This window comes from Maylandia zebra, linkage group LG7, assembly GCF_041146795.1.
Source record: "Maylandia zebra isolate NMK-2024a linkage group LG7, Mzebra_GT3a, whole genome shotgun sequence".
Lineage (NCBI taxonomy): Eukaryota > Metazoa > Chordata > Actinopteri > Cichliformes > Cichlidae > Maylandia > Maylandia zebra.
Genome location: NC_135173.1, coordinates 15503717 through 15529773, shown reverse-complemented (window position 1 = coordinate 15529773; position 26057 = coordinate 15503717). Strand labels below are relative to the sequence as shown.

General features: G+C 38.7%; 1 protein-coding gene across 2 annotated transcripts; it reads left to right on the top strand.

The window, feature by feature from the left end:
* The first annotated feature begins 13111 nt into the window (after positions 1-13111).
* gtf2h1 (general transcription factor IIH, polypeptide 1) lies at positions 13112-25905 on the top strand. Of its 2 annotated transcripts, none has more exons than XM_004552977.4 (15): positions 13112-13318; positions 13701-13886; positions 13979-14171; positions 17858-18023; positions 18122-18215; positions 19238-19387; positions 19470-19549; positions 19640-19773; positions 19854-19941; positions 20024-20112; positions 21367-21484; positions 22928-23018; positions 23499-23614; positions 24983-25075; positions 25162-25905. In XM_004552977.4, the coding sequence occupies exons 2-15, from the start codon at positions 13733-13735 to the stop codon at positions 25246-25248; spliced, it is 1653 nt and encodes a 550-aa protein (XP_004553034.1). In that variant the 5' UTR covers positions 13112-13318; positions 13701-13732; the 3' UTR covers positions 25249-25905. The 2 variants fall into 2 exon arrangements, with proteins under 2 accessions (XP_004553034.1, XP_004553033.1); XM_004552976.4 differs by having other exon boundaries at positions 13113-13318; positions 13718-13886.
* Positions 25906-26057: the final 152 nt, after the last annotated feature.

The following is a 26057-nucleotide window of genomic DNA, read 5'->3' as shown; positions in this document are numbered from 1 at the left end:
ACCAACAAGATGGACTTATCTGTCATAACAAAGACCAAGGTTTTCCTCCAAAATGTAATGACTATGAAATACGAGCTTTATGTTGCCGTTATACTTGTGTGTCTACCACAACAACAACTGTATCCACAAAAAAAACAACCACAGGAACACCTCCCACAACAACCACATCAGGAACACCTCCCACAACAACGACCACTGGAACACCGCCCACAACAACCACAACAGGAACACCTCCCACTACAACCACCACAGGAACACCTCCCACAACAACCACAACAGGAACACCTCCCACAACAACAACTACATTTTCACCTCCCACAACAACAACCACTGGAACACCACCCACAACAACAACCACAAGAACACCTCCAACAACAACAACCACAGGAACACCTCCCACAACAACAACTACATTTTCACCTCCCACAACAACAACCACAGGAACACCTCCCACAACAACAACTACATTTTCACCTCCCACAACAACAACTACAATTTCACCTCCCACAACAACAACCACAGGTTCACCTCCCACAACAACAACCACTGGAACACCACCCACAACAACAACCACAGGAACACCTCCAACAACAACAACCACAGGAACACCTCCCACTACAACAACTACATTTTCACCTCCCACAACAACAACCACAGGAACACCTCCCACAACAACAACTACAATTTCACCTCCCACAACAACCACCACAGGAACACCTCCCACAACAACTACCACAGGAACACCTCCCACAACAACAACCACTGGAACACCGCCCACAACAACCACAACAGGAACACCTCCCACAACAACCACAGAAACATCTCCCACGACAACCACAGAAACAACCACTACAACACCTTGCAATGACTACGAGTGTACATGGTCATCCTGGAGTAATAAGAATTATCCCAGTAGTACTCCAGATGGTGGAGATTATGAATCCATCGCTAACATTACTGATCTGGACCTGAGTGTGTGCACAAAACCTGTGAAGATACAATGTAGAGCTAAAGATTTCCCAGATATGTCGCTGGAAGACTTAGGTCAAACTTTAGTATGTGACCAACAAGATGGACTTATCTGTCATAACAAAGACCAAGGTTTTCCTCCAAAATGTAATGACTATGAAATACGAGCTTTATGTTGCCGTTATACTTGTGTGTCTACCACAACAACAACTGTATCCACAAAAAAAACAACCACAGGAACACCTCCCACAACAACCACAACAGGAACACCTCCCACAACAACAACCACTGGAACACCGCCCGCAACAACAACTACATTTTCACCTCCCACAACAACAACCACAGGATCACCTCCCACAACAACGACCACTGGAACACCGCCCACAACAACCACAACAGGAACACCTCCCACTACAACCACCACAGGAACACCTCCCACAACAACCACAACAGGAACACCTCCCACAACAACAACTACATTTTCACCTCCCACAACAACAACCACTGGAACACCACCCACAACAACAACCACAAGAACACCTCCAACAACAACAACCACAGGAACACCTCCCACAACAACAACTACATTTTCACCTCCCACAACAACAACCACAGGAACACCTCCCACAACAACAACTACATTTTCACCTCCCACAACAACAACTACAATTTCACCTCCCACAACAACAACCACAGGTTCACCTCCCACAACAACAACCACTGGAACACCACCCACAACAACAACCACAGGAACACCTCCAACAACAACAACCACAGGACCACCTCCCACAACAACAACCACTGGAACACCTCCCACAACAACCACAACAGGTTCACCTCCCACTTCAACAACCACAGGAACACCTCCCACAACAACCACAACAGGTTCACCTCCCACTACAACAACCACAGGAACACCTCCCACAACAACAACCACAACAGGAACACCGCTCACAACAACAACCACTGGAACACCTCCCGCAACAACCACAACAGGTTCACCTCCCACTACAACAACCACAGGAACACCTCCCACAACAACCACAACAGGTTCACCTCCCACTACAACAACCACAGGAACACCTCCCACAACAACCACAACAGGAACACCGCTCACAACAACCACCACAGGAACACCTCCCACAACAACAACCACTGGAACACCGCCCACAACAACAACTACATTTTCACCTCCCACAACAACAACCACAGGAACAACTCCCACAACAACCACAACAGCTTCACCTCCCACTACAACAACCACAGGAACACCTCCCACAACAACCACAACAGCAACACCTCCCACAACAACAACTACAATTTCACCTCCCACAACAACAACCACAGGAACACCTCCCACAACAACAACTACAATTTCACCTCCCACAACAACAACCACAGGTTCACCTCCCACTACAACAACCACAGGAACACCTCCCACAACAACCACAACAGCAACACCTCCCACAACAACAACTACATTTTCACCTCCCACAACAACAACTACAATTTCACCTCCCACAACAACAACCACAGGTTCACCTCCCACAACAACCACCACAGGAACACCTCCCACAACAACAACCACAGGAACACCGCCCACAACAACCACAACAGGAACACCTCTCACAACAACAACTACATTTTCACCCCCCACAACAACAAGTACAATTTCACCGCCCACAACAACTACCACAGGATCGCCTCCCACAACAACAACCACTGGAACACTGCCCACAACAACAACTACATTTTCACCTCCCACAACAACAACCACAGGATCGCCTCCCACAACAACAACCACAGGGACACCTCCCACAACAACCACCACAGGAACACCTCCCACAACAACAACCACATTTTCACCTCCCACAACAACCACCACAGGAACACCACCCACAACAACAACCACAGGAACACCGCCTACAAAAACCACAACAGCTTCACCCTCCACTACTACAACCACAGGAACACCGCCCACAACAACCCCTAAAATAATTACAAATACAGCGGTAAAAACATCACCAATAACAGGAAATCAAACCCACTGTCAGTGTAAATACCAGAATCATTCATTTTTTGCTGGTAAGTTTTGTGCTTCTTTCCTCGTTGTTGTCCATGCAATAATTATTTAGTTATTAAACTTTATTTTCTTATTTTGCCTTTCCTTTTTATAAAACTTTTTTTCATAAAGTGTTTAAAATATAGTTTTTTTTATCCACGTCCATTGAGGAATAATTAACCTTTTGTGCAGAAACTTGAAGTGGCCACAGGAAAATCTAATAATCAACTCTGTTGCTATTGTGGCCAACTCACAATGTTAACAACTGTACGTTTTACAATCCATTATTAGTTATTTAGCTCTAACTCAGTTCTTATTGTCACATAGGTACCTTCATGTACAATAAGACTGATGGAAAAGGCTGGTGTTACACTGCATATTGCAATTCATCATGTGGTACTGAAATCCGTTCCCAGCCATGTAACTTTACAACTCCACCAACTTCATCTATTCCCATAACGAGCCCTCGCACTCCAGTAACTTCAGTAACTCCAGAAATCCCAGGCTGCCTCTTTCTCAATCCACCTAGAAAGGTATTTGAATTAAAATATATTGGTAAAGAAAAAATCCACTGCTGTCTTTACTAAGTTATTTAGGCTGAAATATGAAACAAGGTAAAATTTATAATTTTATGCAATGTAACGGCTTTGCTAGCAATTCCACTGTGGTTGCATTTCTCGGTGTTACTGAAAGTTCTTACTGAAAGTTTACAGCAAAATAATTTTTTAAACAGCCTCTGCAACATTTGTGGACATACAGATAAGTGTTAAATTTAATACATCCGACGTGATTTATAGTGTGTATCAGTGTGTTTGCCTCTTTTAGGCTAAAATATAATGTAACTCATGTGTAATTCATTTCTAAAAGCACTGTTTTGCTCTCATCAGAATGGTGAAACCTGGCGTTCAAACAACTGCACCACAGAAACATGTGAAAATGGAAAACACATTACAACACATGTGCAATGTAATGTAACAAATATTGTTTGTGAGAATGGGCAACCACCAGTTAAAGTTTATGATGAAAATGGCTGTTGTTTCCACTATGAATGCAAATGTAAGTTTCAATAAAACCCTTTTAAAATTCCACATATCAAAGCTGCTAAACATGTAAGTAAATTACAAAATTATCTTTTGTTTTGATGCAATCTCAATCTAATATTTGCAGGTGTTTGTGGTGGCTGGGGAGATCCTCATTATCTGACATTTGATGGACAATACTACAGCTTCCAAAAAAATTGCACTTATGTCCTGGTTAAAGAGATCACACCTCGACACAATTTTAAAGTTTATATTGAAAATGTAAACTGTAATCCCACTGGAACTGTGACCTGTCCTAAATCCCTTATTGTGTATTACAAAAACTATACAGTTATTCTAACACAGGAGAGAGGAGCAAAGACTGTGAACAAGGTGGGTATCACTTAGACAAAGTGTCTTAAAAGTACTGACATTATAATATATTCAAATATTATGCAGCACCATTGAGATATTTCACTAATAGTAATTAATGCTAAAATTCCTTAGGTATATGTCAACGGCAGTCTTGTCACTACTATGTTTACAAATAATGACATGACCATCACAAATCAAGGAACTGAGATGCGGTTAACAATCCCAAAAATTGAAGCAGTTGTGATGTTCAAAGGTCTTTTATTCAGCGTAGATGTACCGATGACTCTTTTCTATGGCAACACAGAAGGACAGTGTGGTAAGCTAATAGTTGAATGTCTTAAAGTATTGATCGTGAAAGTTAAATGAGCATAATATGGTAGTAAATAATGCTAGAAATAAGTCTATGTTCTAATTAAAAACCTATATTTACAAGTCAAATTTTCCTTCACGATCTGTGATTGATATAACATTCTCTTCTGCATTAACAGTTGCAGTTTTATTGAACTTGTGATGGTGCTGTTTGTAGCCCATATGATTAAAACATGGGCTACTGTATCGCTTAGTAAAGAATGCCAGGCTCATATACAGGCTGATAGTCAGTTTGTCCCTGTGTTTGGCTGTAATCTGTATAATGTTAACATTTCTTTTCGCAAGGTACCTGTGACAATAACACAAAAAATGACTGCAGACTGAAAAATGGTCAGATTTCTCCATCATGCTCTGACATGGCATATGACTGGCGTGTATCTGTCGACAATACGCCATACTGCAATGGGCCTCCACCTCCACCTTCACCTTCACCTACAATATGCGTCAATAGCTCACCTTGTGAAATCCTAAACAGCGAGTACGAATTTACAAAATAAACACATGTTAGTTCCATCAGTGAGACCACTGGAGTAATCTTCTTTATTTGACATTGTGTTTTAAGGGTATTCAAGGAATGCCACAAAGTAATAAATGTAAAACCATTTTATGAAGCCTGTAAATTTGATGTTTGCTACACAACTGTTAATATGGGATGCAGCAGTATTGAGGCATACAACTTGATGTGTGCTGAGGCATCTATCTGTGTAGACTGGAGGAATGCTACTAAAGGAGTGTGTGGTAAGACAGAGCTTTTTTTCTTATGTTTTCTTTTTTAACCATAATGTTTTAGATGTTTTCTAACCATTTTCATCTTAAATACATATTTGTTTCTTGTAGAATATAAATGCCCAGACAATAAAGTCTACAAGCCTTGTGGGCCAACTGTTGTTCAAACTTGCAATGCAAGGTAATCACTACATTATCATAACTGCACCCAAGTAACACTAAACACAAAGTACAGTTACAGGTGTGATAAGAGCACTCAAAGAGTGCAATTCCCCACAGCGAGTGAGGCCTATACTAAAACTTTGATGTTTTATATCTTTTTTTATATTAAAATGTCCTCAAATGCTCAGCTAACCTAGGTACTCATGTCTCCAAAAGCCTAGTTTGTTGTTGGAAAATTTGAAGACTATCCATAACAAATGTGGAGAATATAAAGTTTTTACTGATTTTCACATTTGATGTCACGTTGACTGGATTTTTTACCCAAATTAAATCTGTTATTGGTATCTACCGTCACACAAAATGTAAACGTATCTTAAAAACTGAATGCTGGACAGCTAACAAACAGACAGACAGAGAAACAAACAGAACAGATTACATCATCCCCTGGGGAGGATAAATACAATCAGTCTTGAACTAACTGGAAGTTGAATGCAAAGTGGTATGAGATGAAAAACATGCATCAGTTTTAGTGACATTTCAGGTCATTATTTGTAGTAACAGATTTCAGCCTGAACCAAAGGGGACTAAGTGATGCTACTCCTACTCCAGTACAAAAGTATTACACTGACATATAATTATAAATTCTTGTTCTATTTCTGAAGTAATGATACCTCTTAACTGACTTCTTATTTAGATACAATGAACAGTTCTCTCAGCAATGTAATGCAGAAGGTCCCCAAAACAAGAACTGCAATTCTTTTGGAGAGGGGTGCTTCTGCCCAGCGGGAATGACTTTGTTCAGTTCAACCTCTGATGTCTGCGTCTCCTCTTGTAAGCATATTTTCTGTTGCATATTAAAGAAAAATCTAATGTGAATCTTTGTAAGTATACATGTGAGCTGCTTGTTTTTATGATTTAAGGTTGCGCTGGACCTGATGGCAAACCTAAAGAGGTAAATACTATGATATTCTACATATACATTTTCAATTATTCACAGTGTATTTGTTGATGTTGTGTAAATAATTCTTTTTCATCACCCATATAGCTTGGTGAAACCTGGAAGATTGGTTGTCAGGAATGTGTTTGCGATAAGAACACTTTTAGTGTGGTTTGTAAAAATGTAAAATGCGCTACTCAAAATCCAGTAAAGTGCACCGAAGGTGAGGTGCTGGTGAACAAAACAGTGGACTGCTGTGTGACACCGACATGTGGTAAGTTGTTTTGGATATCACGTATCCTCTTCTGCATGAATCAAAGCAAATATGAACAGTTCTTCAAAATAAAAAATTAAAATAATATTTTAGGGCACAGTTTAACATCATTTAACAACAGCAATAATCAGCTCCTTAGATTAACTGGGTTTAGAAAAGGATTTTTTTTTGGGGGGGGGGGGGGGGGGGGGGGGGGGGCAGCTGCTCACTCACTGAGCTAAACTGGTGCCCAGGAATATGCCCTTTAAATATGATATTTTTAGCTCATCTAGTTGAAGGACCTTCATCTGTCTGTCTGTCCATCCACAAATCACAATGCTCCTCCTAAAGAGGAATTGAAACTTGCACACAATGATCAATTTGGTCTATAAGACTAATTTTGCTCAAGGTTAAGGTTGGGGTTTTTTTTTAGGAAAAAACCTGTGAGTTGCAACTGATTTTGAGCCAGATGAGCTACTGCTAAATATCATTGATGTTCTGGATCTATTTCCATTTTTTTTAAATATATGTTTTCCAGAAACACCTGCTGTAAAATACTCTAATTCATTCTGGATTTTACTGGTTTGTTTTGTTTTATATCCACTAATGCTGGAACTATTTCCACCAACAGAATGTAACACGAACACGTGTCCATTGCAACCACATTGTGACGTGGGATTTGAATTGAAGGTTAACACCCCAAAGGATAAATGCTGCCCTGTTTACAGCTGTGGTTAGTGCAACTTATAGGTGTTGTTTATTCAGTGTGTGAAAAGTCTTAAACTTTAATCTAATTATTTTTGTGAACACTGTCTTATTTAGTGCCCAAAGATGTTTGTGTCTTTAATAATACCGAGTACAAGGTAAGGAAAAATTATAGTGAATATTTATATTTATTTATATGTATTTTGGAGGGTTTCTTTAAAGGCAATATTTATATTATGTGTTACTATTAAAACTGTTAAAACATTACTTTTTATTTTCACACACAGCCTGGTGATAATTTCCACAAAAGCCTATGTGAGCAATGCCTCTGCACTGAAACCAAGAATTCCAAAATGGAGCTGAACAGCTACAAGTGTACTGAAATACAGTGTTTAAAAAATTGTGACAAGGTACTTTTTGATGAAAATATTTGTATTTTCATTCATTCTGAATGTGAACCACTAAAATTATATGTAAATAAGGATTTTAAATGACCTCACATTTTACGTCCAAGCTCATTTACTCACATACTTTATTTTTTGAAATCTAAGATGAGTGTGTTTTTAAAACAGGTGAAGATTTATGTAATTTATGTAGTGTATTATTATTGATATGTTTGAAGACCTGATCTAAATATTGGAAAGTGCTGCCCTAAATGCTGTTGCTGATTTGTGAAATCAATCTTTAAAAGGGTTTTCATTTGTTCACTTTACAGCTAGCTATTCACATAGTTATGTTGATGTGATATGCTCTGACTTTACATGTCTATCTATAAAATATTTGTTAAATATCTGATAAATATAGTTTTTACCAATTCAGCAAACCTTCTACTCAACCTTCTTAAGTAGCAATGAGAATATTTCTGGAAAATAATATTTCTCTAATATTTTACTATTTGAGTATCACAGATCTAATAGCTACCACAATCTGCTAAATACCACTTGCAGGATGATTATTAAGTATTTTGTAACTGCTGCCTACTAATCATGCTATATGTAGATTTAACTGGGTGAAGTTTCAAACAATATTAAATGTTGTATTTTTAAAAAAAAAAATAGGGCTATGAATATACGGATGTGCCTGGGTCATGTTGTGGAAAATGTATAAGGACAAGCTGTGTCGTGAATGTCCCAGACGTTTCTTCTCCAGTAATTATTAAGGTTGGTACAACATAATTGAAACACTTAATGAGTTGTGATATGAAAAAAATATATTTTTAATAACTGACTACTGTTCTTCACAGCCTTCTCAAACTTGGTCAAAGGATCAGTGTACCAAGTATGACTGCAAGCAAGTGAACAATGAATTTGTAGTTTCTGTACAAAAGACAACATGTCCTCCATTTGATCCCAACGACTGCATTCCAGTGAGTACAATCCTTTAAAAGCAGAGGTTTTGTTTCTTACAGCCAAATATTGACACTCAAAAAAGAACATTTGAAAGATTAGTTAGTTTCTTTCTTTCTTTCTTTGATTTTGTTTTATAATTATAAAATACAATTCCTAAAATTGTAATTTTGATTTAAATGTATTTAAAATGTACAGAAGCCAAAAACAGTCAATGTAAACTACATCCAAATAAAAATATGCATCATTAAATTAAAATAACTGCAAAGCCAAATTTTTTAATTAAACAGAATCAACCTGCTATTGGGTCTTCCAACAGTTTTTTATACAAGTAAGTTGTGTAAGTTGCTAATGTTTACAGTACAAACTCCCTGTTTTTCAGGGAACTGAGCAAACAGATGCAAGTGGTTGCTGCAAAATTTGTAAGTATTAAAAAAAATCACATTACACAGTATTACTTTATATTTTTGAAAATGTAATTTCATATTAATATATGCCTTCATAAATCATTTATAACTGTTAAATCTCAAATATTTTCTTCTGTTACCCCAAGAAAGAAAGCCAATGCTTATAAATTTCCTGTCAGGCAAACCACAAACAAATCATTTCAGCAGCATGTTTTCATTCACAAAGGCTTCTAGACTTAAGAGCTTTTTTAGGTGACGATCAAATTATTAAACATGAACAACAAACAGAACATGATAATTACCAATCCGGTCATTCAAGTGATTTTCTGTCATTCACAGGTCTGCCTCCTTCCCCCTGTAAAATCCACACCAACACCACCTATCTGTACATAAATGACTGCAAATCAGTTGAGAAAGTGGAACTCACATCATGTGAGGGATCCTGTGGAGCATCCTCCTCAATGTGAGATTCATGAAAATATGCAGAAACAAACTATTTACTCATTCATGCTAAACTGCATGTGCTGTTTTTTATGATAATTTCTTATTAAACAGTTGTTTGTTTTTGAAACTATCTTTATTTACAGGTATTCGGCAAAGGCCAATAGCATGATGCATTCATGCACCTGCTGTCAAGAAATGAAGACCAGCGAGAAGGAAGTGCAGATAAAGTGCGCCAATAACACCACAAAAATGTACAAGTACATTTCAGTCGACCAGTGTGGCTGCAAAGCTGCTGAATGCAAAGAGCATGATTGTAAAGATTGTGAAAAGAAAGATGGAAAACTGGACTAGAAAATCTGACAAATATATATGTCAATTATTTCTTCCTAAAACCTATCTAAACAATATAAACTTAATATCAGAAGACTAAAAACAAAACTCGATGCTAAACCTCTTAAACAGCAGAGATGTTTTAGTCTGAAACTTGCATCTTCTTAAGTTCTCTCTTTCTAACTTACAGTCCCTCTCCAAACATTTGCATGTACTCTTTTGGAGGTGGGAGAAAATGATATATTTCTGTGGTGGGTGTGTCCTTTCATCTCTCCAGAAGTCATTCCCTTACAAACTTTATAATGTGCCGTTTCAGCTTCCACATAAATTTAGAAATTCAGATTTAACTGAAATCGCAGTAATTCAGTCATGGTTCTTTAAATTGGGAAAAGAGTTCCATATAAGAATGGGAAAACCAATAACTTGAATTTTAAATTATAGTTGAACATTATTTCTAACAACACAATTATGTAACATTCAATTTTATTATTAGCAAAAGAGTTAAAAGAATGTCTAAAATATCTTTGTCAAATATCTAATATTTTCAACTACTTTCTATTTCAATAAAATTCAGCTTTGATCATGATCATGTGTTCTTGTTTTGGTTTTAAATCCATTTTCTGTGTGGTCATTCATCATTTGTAGCAATAATTGCATGGTATTTGAAAATATACCATCATTAATATTACATGTATTGAATTTGGATTATTTGATGTGATGCTACTTGAAACAGCTATTGGGTGCAAAACCTTTCAACTCTAAAATATCTTTCTGCAATTGTCATTTGTAATAAACCCAAACGTATAAGCCAATTTGTTGGCAAAGAGTCAAATGCACTTGCAGCACAGATTTTGAGTAGCTAGAATAAAAACCTCATCCAGAATTCACATTAGATTCAGATTAACTCTGACAGAGGGTAGACAGGGTGGCGTGGGTGGAGACAAGTGTTAAGGCTTGATTGGTGACAGAAGGATTGCAGCACGATTGAAAGGGAAGGGTTTCAAAGCTGTAGTGAGACTTGCTATGATGTATGGTTTGGAGATGGTGGCACTATAAAACAAAGAAAAATTGGAATTGCTATATATGCAACTGGGTATAGGTAATACATATGAAAATGTGATGTTAATAACCTATAAAGCAATAAGGAGGGTAAAGCTATTAGTGAAGCAGCTGAGATTATTTGGCCAAAGCAAACTTTGTTTAAAAATTTGAAACAGCCAGGAAAGTAAGAGCATGGAATCTATTTTTATAATATTATGAGCATTAAGAAAATTAGAAAGAGGTATTAAAAGGTTGTTTTTATTCGGGGTTTTTTTTCTAAAATACTAACACTTTTAGACTCTATATAACACAAATGTCATGGCAGCAACTCACTGTATGTAGATGTATGACCAAGATGACCTGCTGAATGTCATTACTCAACAGAATTCCAGAATGAGGAAGAAAGTTGATTTAAGTCACTTTGAACATGGCATGGATGGCAACCAGACTGGTCTCAGTATTTCAGAAACTGGTGATCTACTGGGATTTTCCCGCCATCTTTACAGTTTACAGAGGATGGTGCCACAGTGAGTGGTAATAGTGAGAAGGACTCATCCAGGCTCATCCAGGCTGGAAAAACTGATCAGGAAGGCTGGCTCTGTGGTCGGCATGAATCTGGACACTATGGTGACAGTGGCAGAGAAAAGGACACTAAAAAACTGCTGGACATTATGGACAATGCTGGGCATCCTCTGCACACGGCCATAAACAACCAGAGGAGTCTGTTCAGTGACAGGTTGCTTCTCCCAAAGACAAGAACCAACAGACTTAAAAACTCCTTTGTCCCACACGCCATCAAACTGTTTAACTCCTCTCTGGAGGGGAAAGGGAGGGGAAGCAGGAGGACAAAGGAGGGGGGAACAACTAAGCTGTAGTGCCTTTTCACTGTCCAATACTTTTTGTTAATAACCAACGGCGCAATAGACTTCAATACTTGAAATGTGCAATTCCCTTGTATTCTTATTCCTATTTATTCTATTTATCCCTTTTGTATACTCTTTATTTATATATGTCTCTGTATTTATATATGTGTATATATGGTATTCTGCTCACATTCTGTAACTTCTGTTGGTGCTGTGCTATTTGGAAACCGAATTTCCCAGAGGAACCCACACGAGGGATTAATAAAGTTCTATCTTATCTTAAATCTTATCTTATCTTATCTTATCTTTTATCTTATTGTCTTGTAAAGTCAGAAAAGACTAGCCAGACTACTTCCAACTGATAGGAATGTACCATTAACTCAAATAACCGCACACTGCAACCAAGGTATTCAGAAGAGGATCTCTGAATGCACAAGATATCAAACTTTGAACGCAATGAGCTACAGCAGGACCACAATGAGTACCACTCAGAAACTCAGCTACAATTCATGCAGACTGACTAAAACTAGACAACAGAGGAATGGAAAAACATTGCCTGGTTTGATGAGCCTTGATTTCTGCTGGAACACTCAGATGTTAGGGTCAGAAACAGAAACTGACAGTTCAGGCTGCAGGTGCTATGATGGTGCGTATATTTTCTTGTTAAACTCTGGGCCTGTACCTAATGAGCATCATTTAATTGCCACAGTCTCCCCGAGTATTGCTGTTGACCACGTTCATCTCTTTATAACCACAGTGTACCCATCTTCAAAAAATATTGTTTCCAGCAAGATACGTGTGCCACAAATCTCAAAACATCTCAAACTGGTTTCGTGAACATGACAATTAGTTCACTGTATTCAATGGCCTCACCAGATCTCAGGTCAATAGAGCACCTTTCGGAAGTGGATGAACAAATCTGCAGCAAGTGTGCGATGCTGTCAGATCAATATTGACTAAAATCTCAAATGAATGTTTTAATCGTGTTTAATATCCTCCTTAACAGCATCGTAATTACTGGTAACATATCTGTTAATTTGGTTAAAATGCACGTTAAATAGAAATCGTACCTTTCACTTCTGGCTTTGGTGGAACGATGGTCTTCTTCGCCTCATCCCACCGGAACCTTTATAGTGTAACACACCGCTCGGCAGTCATGTCGGCGCTGAAGTCGAGTCGCTCGTTGCCAGAGTCGTGAAAAAATCGCCAGTGTAACTCATTCTGCAGTTTTTATACTGAAGAATAAAGCGTGTCAAGATTATGTATTGAGGGGAAGCAAGGCGTTCGTTGCAGTATTGATTTATTTTGAGGTAAAGTAAGTTTTCTCCCGACTTCACCCTGAAGCTTTTTTCTTCTTCACTGTTAGCTAACGTTAGGCAGCTTAGCTGAGTAGATATAATAAAACAGTCAACACCACGTCGACTTTGCATATGTTTAAGTGCCATTAAGGTTATATAGGAGAGACTTCCTAAGAAGTAGAACTTACAGTTATGGCACTACAGTGGAGGGAGTTTAAATTATTATTGCTTGCAGCTCATTTGAGGTTCTTGAATAAACTGAGAAATAAACTGTTCGCTTTTATTTGAGCTACAGTTATTATTTTTTCATCCCACTAACCCATATTTGTTGCTATTCTCCATTTTATAGTGCGTGATTACATTAATGCGTAGTTACTACTATAATCAGCAGCAGTTTATCTGTTTTCTCAGTTAGTTGCTTGAGCCATGACATCGCTATCAGAGGAGGTTCTGTTGGTGGTGAAAAAGGTCCGCCAGAAGAAGCAGGATGGCACTCTCTATCTGATGGCTGAACGTATAGCCTGGGGTCCAGAAGGCAAAGACCGCTTCACAGTCAGCCACTTGTATGCAGATATCCGCTGTGAGTACTAGATGCCGTTAAACTACAAATCGAGGCACAGAAATGCTCATCTCTACAAAAATTGCTCAAGCTGCTGTTTCTGCTCTGTACAGGTCAGAAGATCAGCCCTGATGGGAAAGCCAAAGTCCAGCTCCAGCTCGTCCTTCACACTGGCGAGAGCACCACATTCCACTTTGCCAACGAGAGCACTGCACTCAAAGACCGAGAGGCTGCCAAGGAACTGCTGCAGCAGCTGCTGCCTAAGTTCAAGAAGAAAGCCAACAAGGAGCTGGAGGAGAAAAACAGGTACATTTTTAACGTAAATACATGTATCAAGGGTAATGTTTTAGCAGAAGTAATCACAGTCTGTACTAGCCTGCCTGCAGTAATATGTGGTGGTCGTGTTTGTAATTCAATTTTTGGATGTTTAAATGGGGGCCTTCATTTTCAAATTGTGTGAACTGGGGTGTAGATTCCCAGCTGCATTTGTTTTTTCTGAGAAGTTGGATCTCAGAGCTTTCAAACCTGAATGGACCGCAGTCCCCCAGTAGAAGTGGAAAAACGTGGTTTTGTTTGTTATCTGGAAACGTAGTCATTCAGCCATGACTAGCAATACCTGAAATGCAGTGCAATGCCTGCTGCTGCTGCTACTGCTGCATATTCACAAATAGAGCCTGATCAGTTCTCTGAGTCAAAATACATAACAGTGGTAGTACAGATTCTTTTAAACTTTTACTTCTGTTTATCGGATTGGTGTGGCTTTCCACATCTTTGAGTTCTCTATAAACTCCTATTGAGTTCTCAGAGTCCATCTGTGTGCATGCTTGAAAGTTGTTAATATTTATTTAGTATCATGATAATCCTTTTGGCTCTGCCACAGGATTTCCCATTTTACAAATATTCTGCAAATAAAGTACAAATTACAAATGCTTGTCCTGCAGACCTGTGTGGAAATATACTCATTATTATTTATATACACATTTGTATATAAAGAATGACATCAGTTCCAGGGCTCTAGAGTGCGACCAATTTGGTAGCAAATGCAACCAAATATTTCAGTGGTGCAACTAAAAAAAAAAATTTGGTCGCACTGTTCGCGTAACAAAAAAAAAAAAAATCTCTGCAACTCTCTGTGTGGCCAACAACAGACACACATTATGCCCCTATCGTGGACTAAAGCAATCAGAAATAGTCAGGGGCGGGACGTCACTGATTGGCAGTTGAAAGTGCAGTTGGAAGAGGGAGGTGAGTAGCTTGAATAAAGCGATATCGATTCATTAAATCCTGAATTGACTTTTAAATATAACTGTGTTTTGCCAGAAACGACAGATTCTCAGATTAAAGCTCACAAAACTATTTCAACAACCACCAAACAGCAAACGAGAGCAGGTACACGGATTCCACACAAAGACGTAAACACAGAGCGGACCCGACGCATCAGAATCAGCTTTGTCTTTCTCGGCTTTCTCACCCGACAGCCCGCAGACGGACACGCTGTCGGAGCTCAGCGATTCTGATGCGTCGGGTCCGCTCTGTGTTTACGTCTTTTTGCGCTGATTCTGAGCTGCAGGTTTTGTCTCTCTCCAACTAAAATTCAGCGAGCCAGCAGCAAAGGAAGCAGCAAACTGCGCTTCACATTTGATCAATGTCATCATGAATTCCCTCTGACTTTTGCTGTTTTGCTTCCACCACGATAAAAATCACACTTCATGCACAGCTCTCTATCTCTCTCTCTCTCTCTCTCTCTCTCTCTCTCTCTCTCTCTCTCTCTCTCTGTACTTCAAGAACAGTTTCTCAAATCTCTGTTTTCTGCATTATTCATTCGCTTATTACCCACCAGTCTACCGTTGTTTACAGTGCTGTCGGCCACTGTCTTTTTCTTTTCTTTTTCTTTTTTCCACTTAAATGAAAAAATTATATTTTTAAGGTTATCTGCTATAAAAAGCCAGGCCAGAAAAATCTCCTTCAAGTTTTTCTGTGTTTTATTCTCAGTTACTTTCACACAAAGGCATCTGCTGTGATGTTCAAAATTCTGATGAAGTCTCACATGTATCAATACTGATAAATGATCAGAATTGTAATATTTCTGACTGTCTGGGGCTAAATTGAATCAAATCAGGACTTTGAGAACCTGAATCAAATGAATTATAGAAATCAGTGATGATACCCAGCCCTAGTGAGCAGCCTAGGCCCGACAGAAGTGGATGTAGCTGTGGGTAATGAGAAAAGATGAAAAGAACTATTGATAACTTTTTTGTTAAGTTAAGGCCTGATCCATCTGAAATTCATAGCCAGTGCTCTGACACGGTGCCATCAATATTTGAATGCTGAAAAAGCACAGTGTATCCAGAAAACACATTATATGCTGCAATAAATGCACTGCCCAAGTGTCCCCTCTCCCCACTGCCTTTCAGCAGCATGCAACAGCAAACAGGTCGTCAGAGGAGGCCGAGATGATGATTAAGTTTAACATTTTCTACAATATTGACAAAGCACTTTAAGTACAAGATTGTTAGTTAATAATTTAGAAATGAATATTGTCTGTATGGACTGCAATTCCCCCCCAAAAAAGTGCACATGTAAAACTGCGGTGTTAAGCGATGCGGTTGAAAAATTTGAGTTAGGCACACCGGTGCGCCCATGGCAAGAAGTTAGTCTAGAGCCCTGAGTTCAGTTTAATTCGATTTTTTTTTTATTTGTTTGTTTACATTGTCTTATATTTGACTTACATTTGACTTTAGTAATAAGAGACATTACGTCTGAGATGCATTTTTAGTGGAGTTGGAATTTATAAATATGTATAAATAAAGGCTGGTAAAAACAAGAGAGGGGAAACATAATGATAATCTCATTATTTACCTGCTCTTTTCAATAATAAAAATATAATCAGCTGGCAGATTTCACATGAGTGGCCAGTTACATTTGCACTGTGGGCATGCATGAACTAATGTAAACAGGAAGCAGAGGGCAATTTTGTGGAAAAATACTATGGGGAGTCAATGATGAAGTGAAACTGTTACTCAAAGAACAAACTGAGTATAAAGTGGTCATGGTAGTAGACAACAGAATAGGAGTTGCCACAAAAGGAAAATGCATCTAGGAGCATTATCCATACACACACATTTAAGCTGATTAGGAAGCTGTTATGTTTCTGTTTAAATTTTGTGGCTGATGAGATTAAACCAGTAAACAAATGAGGGTGCCAGCATCAGCATTTCCAAAAGTGTCTTTTCTGCCCATCTAGACTAAAACACAGAGACACAATTTTCAACCAAAGCTGGACCAGCAGCATTTCTAGGTTAAAGGATCCTAAAATGCTGCAGGAGTAGTGTAACCGTGGCTCAGGGGGTTGGGAATCGCATCTGTAACCGGAAGGTCGCCGGTTCGATCCCTGGGCTCTCTGTCCTGGTCGTTGTGTCCTTGGGCAAGACACTTTACCCTACTTGCCTACTGGTGTTGGCCAGAGGGGCCGATGGCGCGATAGAAGCCTCGCTTCTGTCAGTCTGCCCCAGGGCAGCTGTGGCTACAACTGTAGCTTGCCTCCACCGGTGTATGAATGTGAGAGTGAATGAATAGTGGTATTGTAAAGCGCTTTGGGTGCCTTGAAAAGCGCTATATAAATCCAATCCATTATTATTATTATTATTATTATTAAATGGTGTGTGGGAATATTGTAATTAAAAACACTTCATTCTACATGGGTGTGTCTGATCTTACAAGATATGGCTAAAATTAATAAAATAAATACAATTAACAAAAACTCTAAAACCAAATTGACTTTGTAGTCCAATAAAAGTTAACAAAATGAATGTCTGCATAATAGTACACACATCTGGCACTTCTTGAGTCAAAGATCGAATTGTCAATTTGTATCTATCTTAGTTAATGAGCTGACTGAGAAACAGTAAAGCAAATAAAGATGCTCCCAGCTCCTTTACATTTTTATGTGTCAACACACTTTTACTCTTTTATTTTTGTATTTTCTCCTGCAGGATGCTTCAAGAAGATCCGGTGCTTTTCCAGCTATATAAAGACCTTGTGGTGAGCCAAGTGATCAGTGCTGAGGAATTCTGGGCCAACCGGTCAGGAGGCATTAACAACACAGACCCCTCACCGTATAACAACAAACAGGAAGTTGGTATATCTGGAGCCTTTTTGGTGAGTCCATGAAGTCTGACATAATTATGTCACATTTTCTAATCTGAAGCTCTTACCTACAGCTAAAGTTTAACAGACCTCACTTTTATGCTCCACAGGCAGACATTAGACCTCAAACTGATGGTTGCAATGGCTTGAGATATAACCTGACAGCTGACATTATTGAATCCATCTTCAGAACATATCCTGCAGGTAAAGAATTATGTTATCTCCAACTCTTAAGCCCTTAAAAATCCCAGGAAGTGGTTATTACAAGCTCAGGTTTTTATTTCAGTCAAAGCCTGCAACAATGATTTTTAGGGCTGTTCGATATTACAATATTTATCAGATGACGATATGAAAACGTCTATCGTTTTATATTACGCTGTTCTTTGTTTCATGGTGTCGCAAAATAAAAAGTTTACGGCAATATTTTTTTCATGGTTTTGATGGTCACTGGCTATATTAATAAGTTCTCTCTTACTCTAATATTTAAAATAACTACACTACGGATGGACAAGCGACTGTTTTTACGCGTTGTCGTTAGCAAAAATGACAGTAAACTCAGCGTGTGGCTCCGCCGTCCGCTTGTTTATTTTCCACATAAACCTTTCACAATAAAGCTGAAGATCCTGTTGTGATTTTTCATAATAAACTGAAATGATGACAAACAGAAAGACCAGTCAAAACAAATCAAGGACCTTATTTCTAAATGAGGGGCTACCTCTGAAGCATGGACATTGTTATGAAAAGTCTGACATGGACTGTATTATGCAAATTATGCAGGAAACCGGTCCCCACCTCAGACTCAAACACGGCAAACGTCTTTTACCACCTACTTAAGAGTCACATAAAAGAATATGGAGAGAGTGCTCAAGATAAACCATGCGTCGGTCAAAACACTCGACTCCAGGTACACGACGCCCAGCTGGAAATACTTCACGCAATTCGTGTTACTCGAGATTCAAAGAATTTACAGAAAATGTAAAAGTTTTTGTGATGTATATCGTTGTTGGGACGATAAATGTCTTGTATCGGGATATGAGATTAATGATTTTAATAACTGGCATGAAATCAATCAGAAAGGAAGCAAAACTACAATTTTCTCACTGAAGCAAAGTCAGTGAGAAAACTGCATAGAGGCTTCGATGTTTTTCCTCAGTCTATTAAATGTGCAGCTGGTGTCCCTCATGACATTTAGAAATTAATTTTTTGACTTTGCATTTTACTTGCAGTGAAGCAGAAGTATAGCGAAAATGTGCCTCATAACCTGACAGAAAAGGAGTTCTGGACCCGCTTTTTCCAGTCCCATTATTTTCACAGAGACCGCATCAACACAGGGACACAGGATATCTTCTCAGAGTGTGCAAAGCAGGATGAGAAGGGTAGGCAATCTGACTCCTTTCTAGGACTGCCACCACACGTAAGAAGCCATTAATGTAAAGTTTTAACATTCAATCCATGCAGGGTTAAAGACTCTCGTGACTCAAGGAGTAAAGAATCCTTTGGTTGACCTCCAGTCGTTGGAGGATAAAACATTAGATGAGGTGAGATGATTAGCCATCCTCAGTCATTTGTGATAACTCTTTAATCGTTTACCTTCCTTTACATATCAAAACCTGTTTTTTGTGACACAGGGTTATGGAATTTGCACAACACAGCCCTCAACTTCCAATGCAAACAAGTCGGTGAAGGACAGCAGCAACTCTGCCATTATAAAGCGGTTCAACCATCACAGTGCCATGGTCCTGGCAGCAGGCTCAAGGAGAGGGTAAAGAAGTCACACTTAAACCTGAGTGCAAGCTTTTCAGCGTCTTTTATCATTTTCCTGAAAATCTCCTGTATTTGAAGGGAGTTGGCGTCTGACCAAGCCAGTGAGACGAGCAGTACAGATGGAAACTCGAGGGATTCTGACTTCTTTCAACCTCCTGTTAAGAAGGTACAATGGCTTTGCTTTTTTTACAGTATTGCTCTCTGTGTAGCAGCTTCACTGACTCTGTTCTGTGGACAAACTTTCTTAGGTTAAACTACAGGAAGCCATAGAATTTGAGGATCTGCAAAGGGAAAACAGACCAAAAACAGTCCCATTAAACCTGAAGAAGTCTGACAGGTACCACATGTCCACTTATTTTCATATATTATTAAATTCTTTCTGGGTGACTCCATGCTTTTTTAATCTAATAATATCATCAGTTAACAAGTGTAAAGTGATTCTAAATTATCGTTAGTTAATAAATGTAAAACATACACAACTTATGGGCTGCCTGTAGCTCAGGAGATAGAGCAGCTCATCTGCCAATCGGAAGGCTGGTGGTTTGATCTCTTGCTACTGAAGTCTGCATGCCAAGATACTAAAACACCATACGAAGAGCCAAGATGGAGTTAGTTTGGGCAAGATACGAACCCCAAGTTGCTCTCAAGTTGTGTGTGAATGTTAGATAGAAAGCACGTAGAAAAAGCAATAAATTAAAGAATAAAGTGAATGGGTGAGTGAGGCAGGTTGAATAAAGTGCTTTGAGTCCTCAGGTAAAGTAGAAAAGTGCTATATGAGAACCAGTCCATTTACCGTTTAGTTTATTGTTTTGTTTTTACCTAAAATTTAAAAACATCTAGGTTAACATACAAACAGCTGATGTAATTTAGCTGTCTTTATTTTCCAAGAATTTTGCAGTTTATGAAATTGTTCAGTAAGCTGTGTTTGTGTTTTGAAATGTAGTTTATTGAGAGATTTTTGCAGATGAGGAAGTTGACAGAACAAAGACGGAAGTTTTGGAAAGTCCGGTGGTTTTTGATTGCATCATTGCCTGGCTGTATCTTTTGACTAAACAATTATTAGCTCAGTAGTTCTTACCTGCGACTTCTGTATATTGTTTACCTGAGTTAAATAAATTGAACACAAACTCTTCACATCAGAAGCCAAAAAAGATCACATCCACATATAATGCTAGTTTATTCTCCCAACAGAAATTATATCTATTAATCTTAGTTTCATGCCATGTTTTTCCCTGCACTGGCTCGCAGCTCACAGAAGCACTGCATTAGGTGCTGATTAGCTGTCAGGTTTAGAAAAGTTTGTATAGCCGGGATAGTTTGTAGAACTCTACAGACAAAAATCAGCCAAGCAAAATTTGAGAAGAGGGTTTGTTGTTGCTGATCCTTACTTCTTTTGTACAAAGTTCTCACTTGCAGTGTTTCATAATAGATGTGATGTAATACAAGGTCAAATGTTTTTGCTACAGCTTACTGTTGCTATAGCACAAGGGGCTGCTCTTCTATTTTGCAGCACTGATTCATGTTTTAGGCTAACAAAACTGCCTCGTTTTTAGTCAGACTATCCAATGTGTCTCACTTCTCTTTTTATAAGGTATGCTCATGGACCTGTGCCACTTCAATCCCAGCAGTATACAACTAGCCAAGATATCATCAACTCTGTCAACTACATCCGTCATGAGATGGCTAGTTACAAACCCAGCCTCACTCAGGTTAGAGCTCAGACTTTGTGTTTCTGTTACTTTAGCATTTGGCTAAAGATGATGTCATCAGATCTTAACCTGCATTCACATACTCATTCAGACTACAATTAGATGCATGCGTGCTATTGATGAGCCTCTGTTGTGATTCAACTGATCTTTGGAGTCATTCGTGCACAGCTGTGAAGTTTAGCAACTAATTTTCAGGTAAAGTTCAGGAGAACACGTGTTAGGGAGGTGCCCAACAAAGAGTCTGATATCCCTGTGATGTTGTTGTTCTTTCAGCTTAGAATTCAGTGTCGCTCCAGGCACATGTTTAGGATGTAAGCTTCCAGTACTTTGTGTCAGAAAGTCAAGGCAGAAAGGCTTTTAAACACATAGTTAATGTTGTAAACAAGTCCATTTAAATGGAACTATAAGCCAGGAAGTTGAGTGCTTAAACCCATCACAAAGCAGCCCTGTCATTTACTAGGAAAACCTTGGCAGACATCCATTTTTTATGACTCTTCCCTCAGAGATGGGACATTTCACATACTGAAGCTTATATTCAGTGTTGCCCCTGTCAGCGGATTGGGAGACATTTCATTGTCCCAGCCTGCAATAAGTAGATGATGTTGATATTTTCACTTTCAAATGGTGATTATCAGAGCTTTCTTATATATTGTAAACTTTGTAATGTATTGCAATATTTAATTAGTTCAGTCTGCTACTGTTATTGTCTTGGAGCAACTGTAATCCACATCATTTCCTTATTAGGGATTATTGAAGTATTCTGATTCTGATTAACAGATGAGACAATTTTGGAATTAATTTATTCTTTGGTAGAAAAAAAAGATTTAGATTATCGTACTTGAGTATTTAAATTGTTAGAAATAATCTAATAATTCAGGTAGTGACCGAAAGAGCGAGATCGGGAAAACATAGGTGGAAATTGGCTTCCTCCGAAGGGTGGCTGGCCTCTACCTTAGAGATAGGGTGAGAAGTTTGGCCATTCGGGAGGGGCTCAGAGTAGAGCCGCTGCTGTTCCACATCGAAAGGAGCCAGTTAAGGTGGTTCGGGCATCTGACAAAGATGCCTCCTGGGCAAGGTTTTCCGGGCATGTCCCACCGGGAGTAGGCCCCGGGGCAGACCCAGGACACGCTGGAGAGATTATATCTCTCGGCTGGCCTGGAACGCCTTGGTGTTCCCCCGGATAAGCTGGAGGAGGTGGCTGGGGAGAGGGAGGTCTGGGCTTCTCCGCTTGGGCTACTGCCCCTGCGACCCGGCCCCGGATAAGCGGAAGAAAATGGATGGATGAATAATCAAACCTCTCAGAGCTAAAAAAAAAATTCAATTTCAGATCCTCTACATTTAATTTTACTGTTGATATCACTGTAATTACTTAATCTGCTTACTGTTACAGCTTTATCAAATTATGAGCATGACAGATTTTAACTACAGTCACGCTTTTTGTAGGTGTTGTCCAGCACAGCAGCTACTTCTGCCATTGCAGCACTTTCTCCAGGTGGCGTCCTCATGCAGGGAGGTGCACAGCAAGCCATAAATCGTAAGTGTGTACTACAGATTTGGTAAAAGCATTGTTGCTGACTGTTGGCAAGCTATAAACGATTGAGCAATATGATGAATGTCAGCTGAGATGTGGGCTGATCAAGTAGAGTTGTCACCCGGGGCGAGCGGTGTGGACAACTTGTGAACAAGGCAACGTAGGATTTTCCAATTCATATCATAGGTGCATTTAATAAAAATCTTGGACAGTTTAAATCTCAATGACCTCAACGTCACAGGTAGAAGTTTCTGGAAATCTTGTTAATGCGATAACTCAAAAAGGAAGCCACCTAGGATTTTGATATTCATATGTTAGGTGTATCTGCTAGGAGGCTGAGGGGGTAGCACTGGCAGCTGCCAGTATTTTTCTATCCTTAAATGTGTTTAATTTCCACCACGAAAACGATCGGTTGTCTTGTATTGAAACATATTTTACCTAACAGCTTTGAGAATAATTAAGGTTTGTCTTTTTTCCTTCCAGAAATGGTACCGACCGAGGTTCAGGGAGAGTTGAAGCATCTTTATGTAGCTGCTGGAGAGCTATTGAGACACTTCTGGTCCTGTTTTCCTGTAAATACACTGTTTTTGGAGGAGAAGGTGACTGACATTCATTTTGTTTCCATTATCCCTGTGACCCATATATTTGACTACACAAGAAAATCATCTTTGTATTTAATGTATATTTCTGCCTCCATGTAGTTTTGGGAGCAATTAATTAATTAGCATTAATATTGAGTGAACATTAACATAAGTACTGTGCAAAAGTCTTGAGCCAATCTTATATATATATATATATATATATATATATATATATATATAAGAATAAAATTTATTTCTAGGACAATGGGAAATAGGTGCTGTGTGTACAGTATATAAGGAAAAAACTGTTTGTACAATTCTAACAAAAGCGAAAGTTTATATTTGGTATGACCACCTTTATTCTTCAACGCAGCCTGAACTCTCTTAGGCAAGCATTTATGTAATTTCTCTAAGTAGCCCTTTAGAAATATTTCTTCTGGCTTCTTGAAGGATATTGTGTTTGGGATCATTATCATGCTGTAAAATAAAGCAGATGTTTTCCGAACAGTATTGCAAAAATACTAAAATATGTTATCTTTGCCATTTTTCATAGAGTGAACTAAAGAATGAGGAGAAATTGTGTGGTTTTTGCATGTGGGGGGGTGTCAGGCTGCTAGTAACAAAATGTGAAAAATTACAAAAAAATTGGCTCTTTTTTTATGCCTGCTGATTTCGTAGGTCAGTAATATGTCTGTGTAGGTTCTCAGTCATCCAGGTCATGGTACTCTATGGAGCTTGGAAAGAAAGTGGCTGGATTTCTTTAAGTTTTCATTTTCACAAAATGAAAAGTCTGCTCGCTTTCTGTCTAAGCTTCTTAGACCGAAAGGTCAGCAAAATATATCAAAATGAGGGGTGGCTCAAGACTTTCTTGAGTTTTGAAATTAAAGTGGAAGAGAAAGGCTTTTGTCTTTAAGTTTTTTGACACATCTTAGTAGCAGCTTTCCTAATTGCACTGTTATTTCAGGTTAAAAAGACCTGTGTAAATGAATTTGACTCTTAACTGAAATTATCACTAATACATTAAAACTGAAGCTATAAAATCCCATGTAAAATCTTGGTAAAATAAATAAAAAAGACAACTGTTTTTAACAGTTTGCTGACTTGGCCCTTTTTCTCACTTTGACAATATTGTGACATCTGTGACTCATCCCACCAGCGTAACTAATCCCAGCATTTAAGAAATGTCCTGCAAACTCATTGGTAAACTAAGTAAAACAATAACTATACTTAACTAGGTATTTGCTATGAAAACTAGTAGACATGCTTGCCACCGTAAAGCTGAAACTTATGTGAATTAGTTGACTTCTATCCATGTCTGCACACCATTAACTTAGTCTTTGTTTGTTTTTTAAATTTATGTGTTTCATGTTTTATTTTTTCTTGCAGGTGATTAAAATGAAGTCGAACCTCGAGAGATTTCAAATGACTAAGCTTCATCCTTTCAAGGAGAAAATTCAGCGTCAGTATTTGAGTACAAATGTAAGTTTTTGAGCCATCGACAGTGTTGCACAGACTTTCTTTCACCTCGTAGATGTAGCGCTAAAGTCTCTTTGGTGTTCCCACAGCTCACAGGGCACTTGGAGGAAATGCTGCAGACTGCCTATAGCAAGTTCCAGGTCTGGCAAACTCGTCGGATGATGAGGAAAACCTGAGCTCTGACAGTTTTTCAAAGAGAAGCCAAGAAAGACAGTAAAGTGGTCGGACAAATGACTTGTGAAGGTCCTCCGAACTGCTGTGAGCAGACCACAGACTAAAGCCTAATGGAACACAGTTCACAAGGGCTTAATGAGGAGGATATAGAGGGATGCTGCTACAACCCCAAATGTTCAACAAAGACTAACTGCATTTCAGTCACAGAAAACTGTAATTAGTTTCTTTCTCTTTTCTTTGTCTTTTCCTGGTGTTTGAGAGATTGGTGCCTGTAATGGTTAAAACAGGACTTTTAAAAGGGTTTAACATGACCAAAATGCAGATGGAAATGAATAAAACTACAAAAACGGCTCTCAGGACAACAGTGTGAGATGCAAGTGGAGGACTGCCAATGTGTTTCATCAGTGCACAGAACAGAACGAAATGTGCATTGATGTGCAAGACACCCTTCTGAACTCTGGATAGATTTGTTGGAACAGTTGTCCGGAAAATCTTAATCAAGAGGGGACGTGAATATAGCAATACTGTAAAGACATTTCACACACGAGTGCATTAGTACGTGTGGCTCAAATCACACTGTCACTGATTTGTAACGTCTGCACTGAAGACAGAAATGTAACTCTGAAATAAAGTGAGGCATAAAGCTTTTGTTCATCATACTGCTTGTGTAGGCTTAGTTATTTCATTTAAATCTCCACACTGCAGCTTGTTTTGCTTTGTTTTTTTTTTTCTAATAATGTGATGAGTTGTTTCATCTTTACCTCAGAGGGATTATTTGCTGCAGTATCCAGAGTATATGTGTAGCCTTTCT

What these genes read in the sequence shown, in the direction of transcription:
- gtf2h1 (XM_004552977.4), top strand. Translation starts at nt 13,733, where the DNA reads ATGACATCGCTATCAGAGGAGGTTCTGTTGGTGGTGAAAAAGGTCCGC. An exon ending in CTTCAGAACATATCCTGCAG is followed by an intron (nt 18,216 to 19,237) that starts GTAAAGAATTAT and finishes TTTTACTTGCAG; the next exon opens with TGAAGCAGAAGTATAGCGAA. An exon ending in TGCACAGCAAGCCATAAATC is followed by an intron (nt 23,019 to 23,498) that starts GTAAGTGTGTAC and finishes TTTTCCTTCCAG; the next exon opens with AAATGGTACCGACCGAGGTT.